The sequence below is a fragment of the Curcuma longa genome, chromosome 14, assembly GCF_044706935.1.
Source record: "Curcuma longa cultivar G26 ecotype Majalengka, Jawa Barat chromosome 14, ITB_CL_G26_1.1, whole genome shotgun sequence".
In the NCBI taxonomy this organism is placed as follows: Eukaryota; Viridiplantae; Streptophyta; class Magnoliopsida; order Zingiberales; family Zingiberaceae; genus Curcuma; species Curcuma longa.
Window position 1 is genome coordinate 1,602,478 of NC_133874.1, and position 24,422 is coordinate 1,626,899.

A 24,422-nucleotide genomic window follows, 5' to 3' on the forward strand; every position below is an offset into this window, starting at 1 on the left:
TGGCAAAATCTAAATATATGTGATGAGAATTGATCCCCTTACCTTAGTCCTCTTGCCCCTTTGAAGTGACCATATATACCTCCATTGATTGTTACTAAGAATGAAATGGTGGTGATGCACTCTATGATTCATGATGTGAACACCTATAACACCTCCTGTATAAATTCCATTGAACTGAGTCAAAAGCTTTTTGCAAATGGATTTTTATAATACACCTTAGGGAAAGTCTTTTTCTTGTGTATCTTCTTAACCGTTCTTATGTCAAATGAATATTATCCACAATTGACCTTCCTTCAACAAATATTGCTTGACTTGGGCAATCTTGCTTTGCTAATATTTAAAAAATTACTTTATAAAATACATTACAACAGGATATTAACCTGCAGTCACTTACTCTGGTTGCATAGCCTCTAGTCACCTACTTTGCAAAATAGAAATCAACAGTATTTACTGATTCTTGCTGCTTACACCGAATTCCTGTTCACTGACTCGTACTCACTAGGTTTCTTCTTTCTTCTTTGTCAAGGAATTGACCAGACTATACTCTTCAGATGCCAGCCCGTATTCACACAATTACATCTACATGGGAATCTATATACATAAAAGGAGAAAAAAAAAACATGACACTTGAGTTACAAGCTTTCTATAATGTACAAAGTGTATATTGTATGCAACAGTGTCCAGAATCACGTCAGTCAAGTGTTAAAAAGGATGGCGGATCAGATCAAGCACATCAAGAATCGAAGCAATAAATCTGGAGAGAAAAAAAATGCACCGTTATGATCATGTACATTGGGAACTAAGAACACCTATCTATCTATATATATATATAAACTCAAAGATCAGTAGAACTGCAAAGAAGCATTGGCAAAAACTCTTCCATAATTTAGAAGAAACTATACGGTTAAGCGTCTCTATGCCTTGTTGGATCATGTAGTATGAACCTTGGGTAATCAGCACGTCTCAAATAACCAAGAAAAAGTATTATATCTATCACGAATTGTAAGTTAAAAATTTATCATGAGCTTTCATTTTAAACAAAGACATCACGCATTATGAACATTTTTTTTTTTTGAGGAAATAAATCATTACTCATTGTTCCATAACATTTTAAGTCATTTCTACACCTTATTCAAATTTAACTATAACCAGGTTTCACTCATTTTTCTTAACCAAATTATGGTTAAAATTGTTGAATTAATATATGACAAGATATAATATTCATCAGAATGATAAGAGTGTCAATTGTATGGTTAGAAGTAGCTCATACATTTATTAAAAATGAAGGTTTCTGATAGATTTATTAAAATCTCAAAAGTTTAGGTATTTTTTCCCCCAGAAAACGAAGAGGGAAGAATGAAGACATTATAAATTTCGTAATTAAAGGCCTAAGCAATAATTGATTCCTTGAACGATAAACATTAAAAAAAGCATAAAAGGCTGAACCTGAAACCGACCAAAATATATCACATGATATCAGAATTATACATACCCAAATCCATTTTACAGCACCAAAATACAGATAAAAGTAATATCTAGAGTGGGTATGAATTTCAGTAGGATTTTTTTTGTTTGTTTACCAGAGAACATGATATTGCAAATGATGATAGACAGTTAGAGAATAAAATATTGTATTAGTGATGTATAGAGTCATAATACATAATTAATTCCATCTAAACCTCAAACATAACACTAGGTATACCAGATTAGTTGCATTTATTTATGTTCTGCTTTTTATATAAATTATAAAGGGTTCATAAAAATGAAAAGACAAAATCACTAAGACGCTTAAAAATGACCCAAAAAAAGCACGGTACTGATACAACATGTAGATGCAAAACTCTGGAATGATCTTCTAGAGATGGCAGCAAGATTGTGATTGTTAAGAGAAGTTAATTAAAATCTTTGAAGTTGCTATCCGTGTTTCTTTTTGTATTTAGTTGGTGTTTCTATTTAGCCCTTTATGATGTTTGCATATGGACAGATAGTGCAGACAATACAAATGAAATGTCTTACAACAAGTGGCACCCTTCTATGCGAAGGGAGTCATTCTAGTTGTGACACTCCTTCAAGTCGATCCTCAATAACCTCTCTACAAAGCATTATCACCTGCTTACTTGGAGGCTGGATCTAGGGTTTCGGAGGTGATGTGAGAAGATCAAGTTTTGAAGTCTAATTGCAAATTGGGGTTTCAGTCCCCAATCTGAGCAACACAGTTGTGTCGAACAAAGTGTTGTTCACTCTAAGGAAGAGGCAGAGGAAGGAAACAGAGAAAAGTAGAAGATGAGGAAGCCTGCTTGGAGTAAAGTGGCATCACTAGGGGAAAGAAGAAAAGCAGAAAAAGAGGAAGCCTACTTGGAGGGAAGTGGCATCGCTGGAGCTGGAGAAATCTGAGTCACAATACATGATCATACATTAGAGCAACTTGAGTCATGATATGCGAGCCAACACTAGAGAAAGCTAGAGTTACAACGTGGAGGGTTTAGCAGAGGATTAGCCAATGGAGATTTTTATGATGCGACTTCTAGCATGGAGGGTTTGACATGGAGGAGCCAATTGAGGCTTCTTGCAACATGACAAAAGGACAATTCAGAGCTTATCAGATGAGCTATGGATTAGGATCTCGACACAATGAACCATTCAGAGAAGTCAAAGCTTCTCATGGAAGGCATAGATGAACAAAGCATCTAGCAATTAGGTTGCAAAAGCAGAAGTTAAGTTTTATTAATGCACCGGGGATTTTGTGGCTTCTCGCATGTCAATTGGTAGGTGGAATAAAAAATTTCACCCATGTTAACTAGCTTGATCAAGATTTTTTCTTTTTTTGATCCATAAATGTAAATTTCATTCTCAAGGAAATATGTACATCAAAACTTGTCACATATTGACACTATTAATGCATGTAAGCTATGTGTGTCTCTAAACCCAAAACTTCCTCATCCTCCTTCCCATTGTACATATAACTCCTGGACCTTAGGGTATAGGCCAAACAAAATCTTGTACATCTGTACCTTAATTTTGTGAATGATTCACTCTTGGATCACAACACTCCCTCAACAGACCCGTTTATTCTGGTTTATCCATATTTGGTACACCATGGAGGCAAAAGCAATCTTCTTGGCCCAGTTCTACTAACCAATTCCTCGTGCTTCTTGAATTCATTTCATGGCACTTTGAAGCATGATCATTTGTCTCTGGATTCCCACCTAGTTTCACACATGCTCCCATATGGACCTGCTGAACTCACAGTTGAAGAATAGGTGTTCCTTAGTTTCAAACTTGATGTTGCAGTAGTCACATGATCCCGTGAACTGCTAGAATGTAATATGATCCTTGGTTAGCAAACGACCTTTTGCTCCCAACCACAGGATGGAGGCTTATTTTAGCATTATACAGCATGGCCGGCTACACCCTCAGTTGGTCTGAAAAACTCATAGGCTTGAACAGTACATATCTAGGTTCCTTACTCCAGCTTGTGATGAGGTTAATGGCTGAATCTACCGAACCCATACTCTGTATAATCCTTCCTGACCTTCATCGGTTGCTTAAAAAATGGTGAATCCCCTTTCTTCGGTTGTCTATACCACAATGATTGTGAACGGAGGTATATTTTATTGATCCACTTGACCGATTGTGTGTCGGCCTTTGCATGGATGTTCCAAAGCACCTTGGAGAGTAGAGCCTGATTCCAACTCCTAGTATCCCTAAAGTGCAGTCCTCCCTCTGCTTTGGGATAGCACATATTCCTCCACACCACCAGAGACCTCTTGGACCCCCACAGGAAACAATATGCAAAGTATGGTAATCCAAGTAACTACTCCTGCTAGCATCGAGAAAACTGATAACTCCACTCCTTGCAACACTGATCGAATCAGCTCAGCTCTAGCGGCATAAGACAAGGATTTGCTGTCCAACTATTGGTTAGAGAAGGTGCATAGTGCATAATCTTGAGTTTGAATGCTACAATCTATAAATGATTATTCTTTTTTTTTATTATCTAATATCATTCATGTTGTATATGTTTCTGCAACATATACAACATGAATGATATTAGATAATTTTTTTAAAAAAAAACCAGCAAGAACTCCATATTGTGGCTTAAATCACACTAATTCGTCTTAAGAAACTCTACCCTGCTTTCACCGGTGGATCAAACACATGCGCCGAGAACTTCTGCCTCATGACTGTCAAAGCTAACAGAAGATTTAGGGCTACTGCTTTAGAAGTAAAGAAGAGAAACTTCACTTTTGCAGTGGAATAAGTAAAATGGGGAAGGAGATCTTCTTGCTACCTTGTTGTTGGAGGTAGTTGTGAACTGCAGCAACCAACAATAGTTGGTGGCAAACCAGAACAGCTTGCTGCTATGATGGGCATCGACAACAACAACGGCGGTGTCACTGACAATAGCGACGGCAGCGTTGATGGGCAACGGCAGCGTTGGTGGGTGACGGCGTACGACGATGTGCAATGTGCCACGGCATGAAGGAAGTTAGGATTTCACGAAAGATCAAGGGGCGATGCAGGAGAAGGGTTTGTGGGTGGGAGAAGGTGGGTTGGAGAAGATTAGGATTAAGGATCCTACAAGGAGCAGGGCTAACAAGGGAGGAAGAATAAAAGTTTTGGAATATACACCTAAGCCGTTAAAAATTTAAACAATATAACATCAAATAGTATAACCATCTTATTACATCATATAGTTATGCAGCATACCACTAAAATCTACTAATCACAATGAACATAATTAACCTACAAAAATCAGAACATATGAAACTAAGTTTGTTATGAACTGAAAATATGTCAATCAACAAAAAAATGTCTTTTCTACCAATTTGCATTCATGTTAAAATTTTAAATGAAGTGTAACAAAGAAGAATACCTTGATATCTCTATTGGAAAATCCTGCAAAAAGTCTCCCATGCCAGTACAATAAACAAGTTACCACTGAGTCACAGTTAATAGACCCAATATTACTAACTTCTGCTTCTAGTTCATTTTCTGACAACACCTGTAGATATCCACACAATAGAAATTGAATTAACAGATTTAGGTGATGCATAGTATGATACGAGATTAAAAGGATTATTTATCTAAATCTCTGTCGAAACACAGACCTGTAGATGAATGATTCTATCCCACCCACCAGTAAAAATTGACCCTTTATCTAAGTTAAGTGCAAAAATAGCACCATTATGAATTTGTTGTGATTTAAAAAGCTCATCGTTTCTCCACACCTGATAACAACAATTACAGGAGAAAAAAATAAACACGTATATATTCACAGGCCACAACTATAATCTTATCAGATAAAATGTCAATACAACACAGCTGCAGGTAGACAATTTTTTAAATGTACTTAGAAATGACTACTTTCTTAAAATAAATGTTCAATAGTAACTTTGCACAAACACTGCACATGGGGTATTATCAAGCTCTATACACTAAAAAAATTAATATTCAACAATTTATCAATGGGCGAATCCAATTTTAATGAATATCCAAAGGGCACACCGTAGTTTGGAATTTATGGAAGGACGTATTTGTTTTCCAAAATATCCTTTAGGCAACCTGCTTTGTCAGATCCATTACTGCCCAAACCAACAATCAATAAACCAAACGTCTAGATATAATGCCAGTGGATTGGCAAGTCAATTCTGATCAACTGGTGTCAAGTACTTTTGGCTAATAGGTTTAGTGACTATATGATTAAACTATAAATGGAAACCTCAGGAGTGCAACTATGCCTTTTAAGCGTGAATCTGAGGCTTCTAAGGTCATCAAATATTTTTTACTTTTAGCCAAAAGTGCTTGACAACGCTCTTGGAGTTTCCCCAAGTCTTTCTATGTTAATTTTTCCTAAGGACAATCAAGTACTTTTGGTCACAAAGTATTTTACAGCAACCAGTCAACTAGAGTAAAAATTAATTAGAATCACATCCAGTCGATTAGCTAATCAACTAGTCATTGTCAAATATTGTTGCACTCTCTTGTTGAACCCTATGACTGCAACAGTGCTCATTTGACACAAATTCAAGATCTCTATGATCGTTAAATATTTTAGCCAAAAAAATTTAACACAGCTCTATAATTAAAAAAAAATTATGTGAACATGAAAAAACGTATAGGAATGTCAAGAGTACAATAGTATACATTTGATATGAATCTATAGCCTCTACGACCATCAAGCATCATCTTAACATAATTGCTACTGCTCTATTTGAAAATTACTTTTATTTTTGTTTAGTTAGTCGACAGTTTTTAATTGCTTGTGTTTAATTAGCTTTTCTCATAATTTATGCATACCATCATATATTATTAAAAAATATATATCTTCATGTCGTCTGATAAAAAAGAATACCATTATTAGCATCTTCTTTAACTTACATTTTAATTTGTTTATTTATCGTATTGCTTTATTTTATAATCATCAGTAAATATATGAGAGATAAAGATTTTAGGAGTGAAAATATCAACCAAACTATATTTTTTTATGCAAACTAATATTCAATCAGATTATATGATAGCTAACGAAGAATTATTTTACCAAACATAATTTATTGTACATTTATGTTAGAATATATCAATGTTATAAATGGCGAAATCGAACTTTGTTGGACATGGTTAGGTCAATGATGAATCATGCAAGTCTTCCCAAATCCTTTTAGAGTTATGCACTCGAGACAGTTGTTTATTTGCTAAATAGAGTCCCGACTAAGACAGTCTCTACTACTACATATGAGATATGGAATGGTAAGAAACCTCATTTATCTTATTTGAAGATATACGGCTATCCTGCTTATGTGAAGAGGATTGTATCAAACAAAATAGATGCGAAGTTTGATAAATGTCTATTTATTGGCTACCCTAAGGAAATTAGGTGTTATCCTGCTTGGAACAAAAGATGTTTATTTCAAGACATACTATATTTTCTAGAGAAAGAATTTCTCTTGCAGGAAAATAGTGTGAGTGAGATTGAGTTAAGGGTAGTTCAAGAGACTAATAAACGCAGAAAAGATGTCTAATCAAGACCCACAGTTTGTTGCTCATAGGGATGAGATAATGGTTGAACTTGTTGGTACACTGCCACTTCGTAGATCTAGTAGGGTACATATAATTCCCAAGAGATATAGATTTCTCATAAGTGAATTGAGAGACGCGTTGCTCATTGAGGATGAGGAGCCTACTAGTTATGAAAAAGTTTTGAAAAGTTCAGAAAGGAACTCATGATTAAAAGTCATAAAATCAAAAACAAATTCCATGTATGAAAATCAAGTTTGAAACTTGGTAGAACCATCGAAGGAATAACACCTATTAGATTCAAGCGAGTTTTAAAAAAAATTGACATAGATAGTAATTTGATTACCCATAAAGCAAGATTGGTGGCGAAAGATTATCGTCAAAAATATGGTATTGACTATGATGAGACCTTCTCATCAGTAGCTATTCTTAAATCCATTCGGATATTCCTAGCCATAGCAGTTCATTACGATTATGAGATATGAAAAATGGATGTAAAAACAACTTTCCTTAACGGGAATCTATTTGAGGATATGTATATGATATAACCCAAAGGTTTCACATCAGTTGATAAAAATAAAATATGCAAACTTCAACGGTTCATTTATAGACTAAAGAAAGCATCCAGGAGTTAGAATATCCGTTTTGATAAAGTAATCAAAGAGTTTGATTTCTCACAAAATCCAAATGAATCTTGCGTGTACATGAAGGTTGGTGGGAGCACGATCGTATTCCTAGTATTATATATTGATGACATATTGCTTATAGAAAATGATGTGTCCGTTCAACAGTCTGTTAAAGTTTAGTTGTAAAAAACATTCTCTTTGAAAGACATAAGAAAAACAACCTATATCCTTGGGATTAAGATCTATAGAAATAGATGAAAAAATTATTTGATCTTTCACAGTCTACATACATCGATAAAGTGCTAAAACGATTTAGCATGAAAGAATTCAAGAAAGATTTCATTCCAATGAGACATAGGATTCACCTTTCGAAGTCTATGTGCCCGTGCACACAAGACGAAGGATTTAAACCAAATCTCATATGCATCAGTTATGAACCAGATCTCATATGCATTAGTTATAGTCACGAGTAGATACCAGTCGGATCCTGGCACGGATCATTAGCTGGTTGTCAAGGCAATCCTTAAGTACTTAAAAAAACTAAAGATTTATGCTATGTGATATGATTATACTAGATATATTGGTGCCGATGTATCATACGTATTTATCTGTAAATGTCAACAAGATTGTTGTTAATTCCACCACTTAGATATTGCAGCTTCTGAAGTAGCAAAGGAAGCGAATGTCATTGAACTTGGTGTGGTTTCGAACATTGTTAAAGCATTACAAATTTACTGCTAAACAATGGGGTCATTGCTCAGGCCAAGGAACCTAGGTCTCATCAACGATCCAAACATGTGTTTTGTCGTTATCACTTGATTAGGGATACACCAGTCCTTTTATAAGATGTATACGTTATGGTCACTTGTCAGAATTATTACTTGTAAGTCTTTGGTTAAAAGCAGAAATACATCAAGAGGATGGTGCTCTTGGATAGATGTTTGAGTTATTTGAATCCACAGGATAAGGAACTACTGCTTGGACTACGTGTGACGTGGTCAACCTAGTGGGAAATGACACATAGACTATATCCTGAATTAATCGGGTATAAGATGAGTGAAAAGAACAGACGCACGAACAATTATAATTGTTGAAGGGTTGAAAAGTGATTCTGGAATCAACTGTGATTTTTCGATTAATTGAGGGTCATGATTTACTACTAGATGTCACTCATGATTGATCAATAATTAATGGTTAATTATGGACGACCAACATAAACCGAAAACTTATAAGGTCATATGCACTACAAGATTATCTAAAAGACATAAAAAGAGTTTGAGAACTAAATTCTCAAATCGAGAGAGATTAAGTCTGGTTAGACCAGACAAAAGACAAATATGGAAGATATTTTGTTGAAATAGAAATGCGGATGGGCGACGTCTTTTCAAGACAAAGTAGACCCTCTTTGGTTTAATTATAAATTAAATTGGTTTGATTTTAATTAAAAAGTGATTTGATTTTAATCCAACATAATTTGGTCTTGAACCAAACTTAAGGCTATTGGTTTGGATTTTGGCTAATAGATACAAGTTTTAGATTCGCGAATCAAACCCATTAAAGATCTATAAATAGATCTCTATGGAAGAAAAATTTAACGAATTGAAAAACCTAAGGGTTAAATTTTCTCTTCTCCTCTCGTCTAGCCGCCACCTACCGCCCCTCTTCCTCCTTGCATCGTCGACCAGCACAGGTGCTACCGCCGCCGTCCAAGGTGTTGTGCCAACACCGACCAAGGGTGCCACCGATGGACTATCCTCCACCGGCCAATCATCCCCCTCCGGGAGAAGCAATTGGTTGTCTCAATCGGGCCCCTTTCCACTAGACAACAAGAGTTGTTCCAACGCGAGTTATTCCTTCGCCCTTGCTATTGTTCCGCCTAGCAATTATTGTTGTCAGAACTGTGACACCATTAGGCCTGCTGCCTATCGTCGGCAGCGAGCCATCCGACCTTCGAACGGCGGCTTCATCGCCTCCGTTCAATTCGTTTCATATCGTCAGGTTGTTTTGAGTCGTCGAATACCGAATCGAACCGTAGGTTCTCTCTCGGATCACTTTGTCTCCTTCCTTCAACTAGTATTAAAACAGAGACATGACACGTGACTTAGCAAAGTCGTCTTGCGGAGATCTCGACGTGGATATTAGTAAAGCAACTTTTCTAAGGGTTGTTAGTTGATGTCGTTTCCGTTTCACGTCATCCAACAAGTATAATTTAATTATGTCATCTATTTCTATGATTATGTATGCACACGTGTGTATCCTTGTGTGGTTTTTTGATGTGTGTGTTGTAATAATTTAGATTATTATGCTTCCGCTGCTTGTTTAGTGAAATAAAATTTTAAAACACGGATAGAGAAACCCAACAATTATTTCTTTTTCTCTGCTTGTAATTCTACTCTTGTGCCAAAAATTCTCCATCTAAGGAATTTTGTTAGAGATTTCTCCACTTCCAAAAAGGTATCTAAGAAGTCAGAGTAGGAAGTAGGAGTTTGGGTTTCTAAAACATGTAAAAATCTATCTTATTAGCATTACTTATTTTATTGTTCTTGTTAGAATATTTAAGGATAAATATTCATATTTTCTTTATAGAATAATTTTTTTCCTAGAATAGGTCCTTATACTCATGTATAAATAGGGACCTATGTCTTGTAATATCCCAAGATATTCCATAATATTTTACATGGTATCAGAGCCAGAGGATTTAGGTTTATCCGCCTAACCCTAATTCTTTCTCCTCTCTCTCTCTTCGCCGCCGCCTCCCGCGTCTCGACGTCACGCGCGCGTCTCTTCCTCCCAGCTTGTCTTTCCAGCAAGCGATGCGCCGTCTCCTCCGTCTGCAGCAACGCGCCGTCTCCGCTGCCTCCTCCGGTCACGCTCTTCGTCGCGCGCGAAACCAGCCACCTCCTCCGGCCGCGCTCTCCGTCGCGCGCGAAACCATCGGCATTTTAATTTTCTCTGTCTGTTCGTTTGGACCCGTCGCTAGGGTTTCCGTCTCCTTCGCGTCGAGGAAGATGCACATGGCTTCCTGTGCTCGGGCTCGGGATCACGAGAAGCAGCACATCTCCTGGTGCAGCAACGACATTGCCTTCTACTCTTCGATGTCCCTTAACCTGCTGCGCTATCCCTTAATCTGCTACTCTCCCCCTTCTTGTGGGTGTTGCAAGCAAAAGCGGCAACAGCTCTGGCTGTCTGCACCAGATGGCTGTCCCTTGTAGTGGACAGAAGCGTGAAGGCAAACAGAACAAAAAAAAAACAGCAGCCAACCCAAAACAACAAAACAGCAAGTCAAAATTAGATCCTAGGGCAGAAAATGTGTTTTTTTGGGCTATGCTGCAAATCGCAAAGGCTACAAATTCTTTAATCCTCTCAAAAAACGTTTCTTTCTGAAAGTAACCCACGCCACTTTCATGGAAACCTCAAAAACCATATTTTACCAAAAATTTGATTCAGGGGGAGAATCTAAGGGAACCAAATTTTTGGGAAATAACTAAAACTCTTCCAAATTTAAGTTATTGACCAGCCTCCAAAATCTCAAAATGGATTCCAAAATGAAAATAATGGGGAGTCCGAACCCACAATTGTCAACCATGAAATTGATCTATCGGAAAAGGAAATACTTTGAATGGAAAAAAACCGAAATATCCTTGAACCTTTGGTTTATTCTAGGCGAAATGTCCTTGGAAGAAGTAGAGATGAATTAACCATTCCAGCACAAGCCTCATTGGAAGCCTCGGGCAAAGGAATTGTGGATACTCCAGGTACCTCTCTTTTCCCTAACTCATATAAAAACTCCACTTTACCTATTATTCTTGAGCCTTCTAGTCCAACCTCAATTGTCCCACAAGAAAATGACCTTGACCTTCCCATTGCCCTTCGAAAAGGTACCCGAACCTGTACCAAACATCCCATTGCCAGATATATAACCCATGACCATTTATCCGAAACACATAAGGCATTTACTATTAATATTTCAAAACTTATTGTACCTAGAAACATTCAGGAAGCACTGGAGGACAAGGATTGGAGATTAGCAGTGTTTGAAGAAATGAATGCCTTAAAGAAAAATGGTACTTGGGAAATTGTTGAAGCACCTAAGGATCAAAAGATAGTAGGGTGCAGATGGCTCTTCACTATAAAGAGTAAACCAGAAGGGAGTGTAAAGAGATATAAGGCAAGGCTTGTAGCAAAGGGCTTTACGCAGACATATGGAATAGATTACCAGGAAACATTTGCTCCTGTCTCAAAAATTAACTCAATTCGAGTTCTTCTGTCACTTGCAGTCAATCTCAAATGGCCCTTGTATCAGCTGGATGTTAAAAATGTCTTCCTAAATGGAGATCTAGATGAAGAAGTACTTATGAGTCTCCCTCCGGGTTTTGAAAGAAAGTTTGGAGTCGGAAAGGTGTGTAAACTGAAGAAGGCCATGTATGGTCTGAAGCAGTCCCCAAGGGCATGGTTGGAACGCTTTGGCAAGGTTGTGAAGCGACTTGGTTATGTTCAAAGTCAAGCTGATCACACCATGTTTTACAAACACTCAAAGGAAGGTAAAACAACCGTGCTGATTGTGTATGTTGATGATATCATCCTAACAAGGAGTGACTACAAGGAACTTGAAGAACTTAAAGGAAAGCTTGCAAAAGAATTCGAAATCAAGGACTTAGAAGTGTTAAAGTACTTTCTTGGAATGGAGTTTGCAAGATCCAAGGAAGGTATATTTGTCAACCAACGAAAATATGTCCTTGACTTGCTGACCGAAACTGGTATGCTCGGATGCAAGCCGGCTGAGACGCCTATGGAGCCTTACGTCAAACTGCAACCAGCAGCGGCAGAATCAGTAAAGGAAAGGGAGCACTATCAAAGACTTGTCGGGAGACTGATTTATCTATCACACACTCGACCTGATATAGCATTTCCGGTAAGTGTAGTTAGCCAATTCATGCACTCGCCTGGGTCTGAACATTTCGACGTTGTGTATCGAATCCTAAGGTATCTAAAGAGAACACCCGGTAAAGACCTTCTGTTTAAAACCCGGGGACATCTGCAAGTTGAAGCCTACACTGACGCAGACTGGGCAGGAAGTCTAACTGATAGAAGGTCTACTTCGGGATATTGCTCGTTTGTGGGTGGTAATTTGGTCACTTGGCATAGCAAGAAACAAAATGTGGTAGCTCGAAGCAGCGCAGAGGCTGAGTTTAGAGCCTTAGCTCACGGGATATGTGAAGTTTTGTGGATCAAGAGACTATTATTGGAATTGAAGATATCAAAGTCAACATCAATAAAGATGCACTATGACAACAAAACAGCAATTTCGATTGCACACAATCCAGTACTTCATGATCGCACAAAGCACGTGGAAGTCGACAAGCACTTCATCAAAGAAAAAATAGACAATCGTGTGATTAGTGTGGACTATATCCCTACCATTGAACAGGTAGCTGATCTACTTACAAAGGGGCTACACAAGAGACAATTTGAATGTTTAGTAAGCAAGCTAGGTATGGAAGATATCTTTAAACCAGCTTGAGGGGGAGTGTTGAGAATACAGATTATTTAGGAAAGCTCTGAGGTGTAAATTATGCAAATATGTACCAGCTAGCTGTCTTGGTTATTCTTAGCAAGTCTTGGTTATTCTTAGCAAGTCTTGTTATAGGATGATTTATGTCTATCTTTTCTGTGATTTCTTCCCTCTAAATCAGTGATTCTAATCCTGATATTGGGCTGTAATTATGCTGTAAATTATTATAAATACAGTCTCAATAAAAGAGAATATTATTCCCTCAAGTCATTTCTTTCAAGTATTTGCTAAATATAGAGTCCCAACTAAGGTAGTCTCTACTACTACATATGAAATATAGAATGGTAAGAAACTTCATTTATCTTATTTGAAGATATGGGGTTGTCCTGCTTATGTGAAGAGGATTGTATCAGACAAAATAGATGTTAAATCCAAGGTTTAAAATATCGAGCCGTGCCAGAGTTTCGGTCCCGGACCGGAACGATACAGTTTCGGTACCGTATCGTACCGTGCCGGTATAGTTTCGATATTTTTAAAATATAAAATATATTAATTAAAATTAAAAAGTTAATATAAATATTTAAAAATAAAAAATAAATTTTTTGATAATTTTATAGGATTTAATAAAGTCTATTTAAATTACCCCAAATTATAATTTTGAACTATAGCTAGGAATTGATTATTAAAATCCAATTAATACCTAAGTTAAAAAAAAAAAGGAAAAATGATCGCGATGCGGTGCGGGCGGCTGCGCGGAGTGTCGCGGGGCCCCGGCGGCATCGCCGGCCCCGGGCGGCGCCTCCGTCGGCGTCGCCGGCCCCGGGCGGCGCCTCCGTCGGCGTCGCCGGCCCCGGGCGGAGCCTCCGGCGGCGTCGCCGGCCCCAACTTTTCCCCGATCTCGGCACGCGCGGGCAAGATCGCGAGATCGCGACCCTCCGGACGTGGTCGTGTGGTCTCGCGACCCCTTCGGCGCCGCCGCCGGGGTCGCACGACCACTCCGGCGCGGTCGCCGGAGACGCGCGACTCTGGCAGCTGGGATGGGCTGGTGCCGGGCCATGCCGGTGCCGGTCGGCGGGCGGAACGAAAAGTTTCACCCGTTTCGACCAGCTCGGCACGAGATTTTAAACCCTGGTTAAATCTGATAAGTGTCTATTTATTAGTTATCCTAAGGAAACTAGGTGTTGTCCTGCTTGGAACAAAAGGTGTTTATTTCAAAGCATACTGTATTTCTAGAGAAAGAGTTTCTCTTGCAGGAAAATAGTGTGAGTGAGGTTGAGTTAAGGGTAGTTCAAGAGACTAATAGATGCAGAAGAGACGTCTAATCAAGACCCATAGTTTGTTGCTCATAGGGATGAGATAATAGTTGAACTTGTTGGTACACTGCCACTTCGTAGATCTAGTGGGGCACATCTAATTCCCAAGAGATATAGATTTCTCGTAAGTGAATTGAGAGATGTGTTGCTCATTGAGGATGAGGAGTCTACTAGTTATGAAGAAGTTCTGAAAAATTCAGAAAAGAACTCATGATTAAAAGTCATGAAATCGAAAACAGATTCCATGTATGAAAATCAAGTTTGGAATTTGATGGACCCATCAATGAATAACACCTGTTGGATTCAAGTGAGTTTTAAAAAAAAATGACATAGATAGTAATTTGATTACCCACAAAGCAAGATTGGTGGCAAAAGACTATCGTCAAAAATATAGTATTGACTATGACGAAATCTTCTCACCAGTAGCTATTCTTAAATCCATTCGAATATTCCTAGCCATAGCAGCTCATTACGATTATGAGATATGTAAAATGAATATGAAAATAGCTTTTCTTAACGAGAATTTATTCGAGGATGTGTATATGATATAACCTGAAAGTTTCACATCAGTTGATAAAAATAAAATATGCAAACTTTAACAGTTCATTTATGGACTGAAGCAAGCATCCAAAAGTTAAAATATCTGTTTTGATAAAGTAATCAAAGAGTTTGATTTATCACAAAATTCAAATGATCTCGGCGTGTACATAAAGGTTGATAGTAGTGCGGTCGTATTCCTAGTATTATATGTTAATGAGATATTGCTTATAGAAAATGATGTGTCCATTCAACAATTTGTTAAAATTTAGTTGTCAAAAACATTCTCTATGAAAAATATGAGAAAAGCACCCTATATCCTTGGGATTAAGATCTATAGAGATAGATTGAAAAAATTATTTAGTCTTTCACAGTCTACATACATCGATAAAGTGCTAAAACGATTTAGCATGAAAAAATCCAAGAAAGATTTCATTCCAATGAGACATGGGATTCACCTTTCGAAATCTATGTGCTCACGCACATAAGACGAGAGGGGATTCACATGAACCAAATTTCATATACATCAGTTATAAGATCAACCATGTATGTTATGTTATGTACTAGGGTCGATGTATCATACGCTCTAAATATCATGAGCAGATACTAGTCGAATCCGAGCACAGATCATTGGGTGGTTGTCACGACAATCCTTAAGTACTTTAAAAAAAACTAAAGATTTGTTCTTGACATATGGAAAGGGTGATATGATTATACGTGGGTATACTGATGCCAGTTTTCAAATGGATAAGGATGATTCTAAGTCCCAATCTGAATATGTATTTACCTTAATGGAGGTGCAGTAATTGAAAAGGTTTCAAGCAAGAAATCGTTGTTAATTCTACCACTTAGGCGGAATATATTGCAGCTTCTGAAATAGCAAAGAAAGCGGTTTAGATCAAAAAGTTCATCACTGAACTTAATGTGGTTTCGAGCATTGTTGAAGGATTACCAATTTACTGCGACAACAATGGGGGCATTACTCAGACCAAGGAACCTAGGTCTCATCAACGATCCAAACATGTGCTTCACCGTTATCACTTGATCAGAGATATACCACTCCTTTTATAAGAAGACGTATACTCTATGGCCACTTGTCAGGATTGTTACTCGTAAGTCTTTGATTAAAGCATAAATACGTCAAGAGGATGGTTCTCTTGGACAGATGTTTAAATTATTTAAATCCGCAGGACAAGGAACTACTGCTTGGACTAGATGTGACGTGGTCAGCCTAGTGGGGAATGACACATAGGCTACTAGGTGTCACTTATGATTGATCCATAATTAATGATTAATTATGGGCGATCAACATAAACTGAGAACCTATAAGATCATATGTACTGCAAGATTATCTAAAAGACATAAAAAGAGTTTGAGAACTAAATTCTCAAATCGAGAGAGATTGAGTCTGATTGAACCAGACGAAAGACAAATATGAAAGATATTTTGTCGAAATAGAAATGTGGATGGGCCACATCTTTTCAAGACAAAGTAGACCTTCTTTGATTTAATTATAAACTAAATTGGTTTGATTTTAATTAAAAAATGGTTTGATTTTGAACCAACATAGTTTGGTCTCAAACTAAACTTAAGGCTATTGGTTTGGATTTTACCTAATGGATACAAGTTTTAGATTCACGAATCAAACCAATTAGAAATCTATAAATAGATCTCTATAGAAGAAAATTTTAACGAATTGAAAAACCTAAAAGTTAAATTTTCTCTTTTCCTTCTTTTCTAGCCGTCGCTTACCGCCCCTCTTCCTCCGTGCATCGCCGACCAACATAGGTGTTACCGCCGCCGTCGAAGGTGTTGTGCCAACGCCAACCAAGGGTGCCACAAACGAGGTTTAAAATATTGAGTCGTGCCGAAGTTTCGATCCCGGACCGAAACGATACAGTTTCGGTACCGTTTCGTACGGTGTCGATATAGTTTCGATATTTTTAAAATATAAAATATATTAATTAAAATAAAAAAATTTAATCTAAATATTTAAAAATAAAAAATAAAATTTTTTAATAATTTTATAGATTTTAATAAAGTCTATTTAAATAATCCCGAACTATAGCTAGGAATTGATTATTAAAATCTAATTAAACCCTAAGTTTTAAAAATCAATAAAAATAAAAATCGCGAACACAGCGCGCGACCGGGTACGTGCAACCCGCATGCGGAGGCGTCGCGGGGCCCGAACGACGCCTCCGGCGGCGTCGCCGAGGCCGCGCAACGCCTCCGGAGGCGTCTCCCAGCCAAAATTCCTATGCCGGCGTTGTGCCGGTGCCGGTGCATCGGCGGAATGAAATTTTTTACCCGTATCGCCCGATACGGCTCGAACTTTCAATCCTTGGCCACAGATGGATTATCCTCCACCGGTCAGTCATCCCCCTCCGGGAGAAGTAACTGGTTGTCTCAATCGGAGCCCCTTTCTGCTGGACAGCAAGGGTTGTTCCAACGTGGGGTCTTCTTCCTTTGCCCTTGCTGTTGTTCCGACTAGCAATTATTGTTACCGGAATTGTGACGCCATTAGGCCTGCTGCCTCTCGTCGGCAGTGAGCCATCCAACATTCGAACGGCGACTTCATCGCCTCCGTTCAATTTGTTTCGTATCATTGGGTTGTTTTGAGTCGTCAAATACCGAATCGAACCGTAGGTTCTCTCTCGGATCACTTTGTCTCCTTCCTTCAACTAGTATTGAAACGGAGACACGACACATAACTTAGCAAAGTCGTCTCGGGGAGACCTCGGTGTGGATACTAATAAAGGCAACTTTTCTGAGGATTGTTGGTTGATGTCGTTTCCGTTTTACGTCATCCAACAAGTGTAATATAATTATGTCATCTATTTCTATGATTATATATGCACACGTGTGTATCCTTGTACGATTTTTTGATGTGTGTTGTAATAATTTAGATTATTATGCTTCTACTGCTTGTTTAGTAAAATAAAATTTTAAAACACAGATAGAAAAACTCAACAATTATTTCTTTTTCTCTACTTGTAATTCTACTCTTGTGCCAAAAATTCTCCAAGGAATTTTGTTAGAGATTTCTCCACTTCCAAAAGGTATCTAAGAAGTCACAGAGTAGGAAGTAGGAGTTTGGGTTTCTAAAACACGTAAAAATCTATCTTATTAGCATTACTTATTTTATTGTTCTTATATTTTGTATTTGTTGCCTTTTTGTTGTTGTATTATAATCAATTGTAAAAGATCAAACTATCGGTTATTTACCCCTCTCTAGCCTCATATATCGATCCATCATATATCCCTCTTCTCTGCTTCTTGCAACTTTAACTTTATCCATCTCTGTAAAAAATACCACCTTATCTCTCATGTGTTAGGTCCCTCCTCTCTAACAAAATTGGATCCTAGTTCATTAGCACTTATATCTATTTGTAAACTCTAGAATGCATTTTGAGTGCAAGGATCACTACTCTGAATTTATAATGATGTCATAGATCTCTAATTGTTCTTGAGCTCCTTTATATGCATCTTATCACAACCAATCTAATTGATATACTATATCTAAAATCAGATATTGATTCATCCTACCCTTACACATAAACAAAAATATATACTTTTATAAAGTCTAAATCATAAACATCTATCTGATCATTCTTTCTCACTAAGTGGTCACTAGGGTAGTCAATTGGATATTTACTTGATTGGATACTGTTACTAATATCTTTGTAACAGTCACTATATTTTCATTCATCATTATCATTTAGCATCATTTCAAATGAATAGCAAAAACATAATAAAATGCTTTCTAAGGAACATAGATCCATCAAGCACTAGAGCATCATAAATTAGTGTTTTATATTATTTATAGTGTGTATAATATATGCATTGAGTGCTAATTTATTTTTTTCTTAGAAATTCATCACAACGGTAAAGGGGAGCCTTAGCGCAATGGTAAAATTGTTGTCGTATGACTTTGTCTTCACGAGTTCGAGTCGCGGAAATAGTCTCTTGCAATGCAAGGTAAGGTTGTATACAATAGACGCAAATATGGTCCAACCCTTCTCCAGAACCCACATTGACGAGGTGTTTCATGCACCGGACTACCCTTTTTAGAAATTCAACACAAGATGAGGCCTTGAAATTTGAACAATAAGCATTCAACAAAAATGTAAATCTAAAAGTTCAAGATGTTATATGCAGGAGTTGGATACCCTAATTGAAAATTTCTAGCCACTTGGATGGATATCACACCATATACAAGTGCCTAAAGGACTCCTAGAATTTTTGACATGGGAGTGAGAAGATACCTATTGCGCTCCAACCTAACGCAAGCTTTGCCATATTAGGAAAGAGTTCTTAATGACATGCCTAACAAGAACCTATTGCCTCAACAAACCACTTTTGTGGTAATGGTAATTATTTGCTTACCAATGGCATAATGTACTAAGAAAATCCAATCTATGGCCCATCACTAAAAGTTTGTGATGTATTGATACAACTTGAAGTACAGAACAATTTCAAAAGGCACCATATGCGCCTCTACATACATCAAAGGATTGTCTTGCATATTTGCATGTACAAGTTCCTATACAAAGTTGGCTTTAATAGGAGAGGCAGTGGTCTATGTAGTTGTATATGTGGCCTATGTAACTCGCACATATAGATACTCAAAAAAAGTTAATTATAGTTATGATTCAATTGATTTATTTTGAGTCAAATTAAAATAAATCTATAATTATAACTTGCCTAAGACTCTTCTTAAATATTAAGGGCCCTCCACCACCACCGCCCACCCCCTCCACCACCCTCCCCCACCATATTACATTTTATGCTTGTTATGAAACAGAAAAGAATAAATAGAGAAGAAGGGTAGTGAGAGTTTGTGTGAGTGAGAGTCAGAGGAAAAGTATTATAATTCCTAAATTGCAATCTAAAAGTGTCAAGTATATATCAATATATAGGCTTTACTCCAAAAGCAATGGGTTAGATTTTGGTAAAGTTTATATCTTGAAAGTGTTTTTGCATTTATAAGGACACCATAAATTTCTACAAGAATGGATCAGAAATATAATGCCTTAACACCACTAACCTTAAGAATGCCATTTTCATGGGCTGAGAGAAGGAAATTGTTTTCAATTGAAATGGATAAAATTGGGGCTGAAATGCCTGGTTCCTCATGTCCTAAAACTGCCAATGGACTGTGGTCATGGAGCCACCATGATCTGATGGTTCCATCCCAACTTCCACTATAAAGAACCCCATTAGCAACTGCCAAAGAAGATACAATGGATTTATGACCAGTCATGGTGAACGAAAGGGTGTAATCCTGGAAACACAACAAGAAGGGACACAAGTCAAAAGAAATTAATCCAAAATGATGGAGAACATTTTTATTACTAGAGAAGAAAAAGGCATAACACCTGCAAGGACCAGGCTTTAATGGATTTGTCTCCTCCACCAGTATAGAGATATCCTGTTGGGGAAAGGGCTAAACAGTGAATTCCGCTATAACGCCAATCATTATGTTCATACCATTTCTTGCATGGCTCTTGACCAAGAGATGCACCAATGTTCCAAACAAAAATGCCACTTCCACTGTCACCACTTATGCAAATTGGCATGTTCGTGTCATCTAAAACAAGGATAGCCATCACTCTGTGCTCATGGCCCTTCAAAGATTGAATATAAGAAAAATCCTAAGCAACACAGACAAATTTGACAAAAAGATAAGATCATTAAAGATGTTCCTCAGGAAGAATTTGAAATAAAATGTGAAAATCAAAATTCTAGAAGAGTTAGAACAGTATCCTTTTCGCTTACAGTCAGGCATTAACATGTGTTATCAGGGCAATTTTGGGAGGTGTATGTATTACAATGTAGATCATCACCAAAAAATATTAGCTTATGTTGAATAATCAGATACAATGTTAAAACATGGCTTTATTTCCCACAATTGTGCACCACCTCCTAGTCTCTTACTTCGGTCAAGAATAATCATATAGTTTATTTTTGCTTTCAGCTACCTCTCATCGTGCAAGAGTCTAGATACTTTTATTAGACATTTGTCAATGACACCCAGACTTAACAATAAAATACGATGGTTTATCATCCAATAAAAAGTGCAGCATGCAAAGAGCGTACCTGCAAGGACCATACATGGATTGTCTTGTCAAATGAAGAGCTAAACAGAAAATCCCCTTCAAAGAAGATACATTGGCCGTCAGTTCTAACTTTCAACTTCTTATAGGATTTGAAAAACAGGATGAGAAAGTGACTTTGTAAATCTCATGCATAAAACTATTATCAAAGCAAGAAGAATGAATATGTTTATGTTGTAGTTGTCAAGCAACAAACACACAAAAGAAAAAACAAATGTAGAAAACGTAAGCCAACAACATATGGAAATTTAGTGGAATAATTGTTTACCATGTATAGCCAGTCCAGTTACACAATCACTGTGGCCCTGAAGAGTCAGGGTTTTTGGGCAGTGTCCATGAATCCTTTTGACAAGGTCCTCATCAATTTTCTCCTGTTGTGGATTTTGGTTATTGGACACATTGCTACCTATAATGTTCATATCTGAGGTACTACAAGCACTTGAGCTGCCAGCATGTGATGATTTCTTAACCGAGCAAAGTGAATTCCCGAGAACAAGGCAGCACAGTAAAGTATCTTTTGCTGCAAATCCATCTAGAGGAGGAACATAATGAAGAAAAGTTTTTGATGAAATAAGGACAATGCAATGCCAAATATCAGAGACTTTAAGCCGATCATGCAAGCCATAACTCAAGCCCAATGTAAGAAGATGAAGAATTTGCTCGAATTGGGTTCCTAGTAACAAAAGTTTCAATTTAGATACGACTTTTTCCTTCCAAGCATCATACAGTTCAACAAAATTCTCACATCTCCCTTTTTCAAGCATTGAAAACCAACCATCAAATAACTCAGGAGAAATAAATTCATCCCCAGTAATAAGCATGGCCAAGATGCAGGCTAATGACCAAACATCTGAAGCATATTGAATTGGACCATCTGATCCACAATCCTTGCCAGAATCCTCATCATACACAAGCAGCGTCTCAGGGCTTACAAACAATTGGTACTTGTCCTTGGCACAATGCTCCCCTCCTTTTCTGGATACAAAAGACCTGATATCTTCCTGGGTTCTCCAACTTGTTAGCAAAACTTTGTTAAAATCAATATGGCAATACCCAAACTCATCCAAAGAGACGCAGGAAAGAGTTAAGCAACCACAGACAATGCCCTGAAAATGTAAACCCATCACTGCTTCAGATAGGTCCAAGCCTATATTAACGAATGCAAGAAATTTGTCAGTTGTATCTCCAGAAATATTAAGCTTACTCTCACCCTTCAATACATCAGAAAGGCTTCGATCAAAGGTTTCAGAAATCAAGTAAAGATCTGAACTTTCTTCCTCCGGTTTCATCCACAACCCATAAACCTTACAAACCCCGCGTCTTTCTTTCCAGGAGGCGTCTATTAGAAAACGCAGTGAAGCTCTAGTCCCGTCATCCAATTCACTCAGGGCCTCCAACACGCGCGCGATATAACTGAGACGAAACCACTCAGATTTTTTAGACACAGACGAGACAGAGGCGACCGGAAGAAGAGTTACGAGCTGGTTGGCGCGAGAGAACCATGGGCGACCGAGAGGAGAGGGCATACTAGCCACCAAAACCTCTTCAGTTCTGGTCCCAGCGGGGACAGGGTATATTGCTTCCTGAGGCAAGATGGAGTCTTTCCAGATGGCGTAGTGGCGACGATGGATTTCAGAGACAGGAAAGAACTCCAGTGTGCGAGATGGTTTGGATTTAGCACCGGAATCGGGGGAAAGGGATAAAGAGGAGGACGAGGAGACAGGAAGGACGCGGAGGAGATCGATGTTCTTAGGTAGGGCGGCGGGGCCAAGGGATCGGGAAAAGGGGACGATCTGGGTGCAAGCAGGGCATCGGAGGGCGTCAGGGAGGGCGGGGCTCGGAGGGGGGAGGACGACGACGCACTGCTCGCAGATGGAGTGGCCGCAAGCGAGGACTCGCGGCACGGCCTGCTGCTCGTCGTACGGCTGCAGACAAACAGGGCACTCCGGCGACTCCATACCACGCAACCCACGACGAAGACTGGGGTAGTAATACAATTTTTTAGGGAATTTTTCTAAGAGCATTTGTATGAAAATTTATTTCAAGTATAATAACAATTTTCTTAAAAAAATTGATCATTTTCTATTAATATTTTTTTAAAATATTTTCAACACATAAAAAAATATTTTTCTCTCTTTTAAATATTATATAATTATTTTCTTATAATTTTTGTTCCTTATTGTTTTTTTTAGTTGGTAAAAAAAGATATCTTTATTTTTATTATATTTTTCATTTTAAAAATAGTCTTATTCTAACTATTACAGTAGCTTTATCAAAACTGGTACAACGTATAATAATGCATAGTATTTTTATGCTATAACGTTAGAGTAATTTGATTAAAATTGTGTTCCAATTTTGAACAAAATTGATGCATGTTCTAAGTAGTTTTAATAAAACTAATACGTGTATAATAATTGATCCAGCGAGAATAATTCATAGTGACGTGGAAAATGAGTAAAATCCGGAGAAAATACCTGACCAAGAGGTGGACTAAGGGTAAAGGGATCCCGCTCTCGTAAGGTCATAACAAAGGTAAAAGAGGACCGCTAAGAGGATAGCAAATTCCTCAATACAATATCTAAGGTCTTCCTGACCTTCATACAAAATGTCCAGACCTCCCCTCCTCCTAGGTTCAATACTCTCACCCCGAGCAAACCGCCTACCTCACAAACTGCCGACCTCATTAAAAGGTCGGTGCATACCTTGATACTTTAGACAACCCCTTGAATTTTCAGTTTACGTCCGACCTCATCAGAAGGTCAAATCTCTCCAGCTTCTTCCCCTACAGAGCTCGGTATCGCACAATAATTCATCACCAACCTCACCAAGAGGTCGGCACCGGATTAGGATTTAAGGTATAAACCGATCTCGTCCTAACCTCAGTATTTATATGATCTGACCTCATACGATCATAGTAGTATCAAACTGACTTCATAAACCAACTCCGTCATAAAGTAGTTGCATGCCACAACACTTGGAACAATGGTATATACACTCTGCCCTTTTTCGACAAGCTCAACAAAGCATAGGTATCACATACCGACCTCATGACTTGGTCCTGGTATCACATACCGACCTCATGACTTGGTCCCGGTATCACATACCGACCTCATGACTGTTGGAATCGTACGTCCCAGTGCAATGCGCATGTCTACACATTTCGTAAACGTGCGTAGCGAAAATAAAACAATAATTAAAATTAATTATCATACAACACACGCATGCTAAGCAGGAATTAAATATGTACAAGGCATGACAGGAAATTAAAATTTTATAGAATAAAATTATTCTACTTGCACAA

General features: G+C 37.9%; 1 protein-coding gene across 2 annotated transcripts; it reads right to left on the reverse strand.

Annotated features, from left to right (window-relative positions):
• Positions 1-433: 433 nt before the first annotated feature.
• LOC141845236 (uncharacterized) lies at positions 434-23,079 on the reverse strand. 2 transcript variants are annotated; one of them, XM_074733297.1, is made up of 7 exons: positions 21,390-23,079; positions 21,105-21,160; positions 20,384-20,632; positions 20,053-20,289; positions 5,112-5,231; positions 4,877-5,005; positions 434-754 (listed from the first exon to the last, which is right to left on the reverse strand). In XM_074733297.1, the coding sequence occupies exons 1-7, from the start codon at positions 23,077-23,079 to the stop codon at positions 734-736; spliced, it is 2,502 nt and encodes an 833-aa protein (XP_074589398.1). In that variant the 3' UTR covers positions 434-733. The 2 variants fall into 2 exon arrangements, with proteins under 2 accessions (XP_074589398.1, XP_074589397.1); XM_074733296.1 differs by having other exon boundaries at positions 20,384-20,659.
• Positions 23,080-24,422: the final 1,343 nt, after the last annotated feature.

Excerpts from the sequence above, each read along its gene's own strand:
- LOC141845236 (XM_074733296.1), bottom strand. The coding sequence starts at position 23,079 with ATGGAGTCGCCGGAGTGCCCTGTTTGTCTGCAGCCGTACGACGAGCAG. Across the intron at positions 20,290-20,383 it reads TTAAAGCCTGGTCCTTGCAG|GATTACACCCTTTCGTTCAC; the intron begins GTGTTATGCCTT and ends TTGTGTTTCCAG. Across the intron at positions 5,232-20,052 it reads ATGAAAATGGCATTCTTAAG|GTGTGGAGAAACGATGAGCT; the intron begins GTTAGTGGTGTT and ends TGTTGTTATCAG.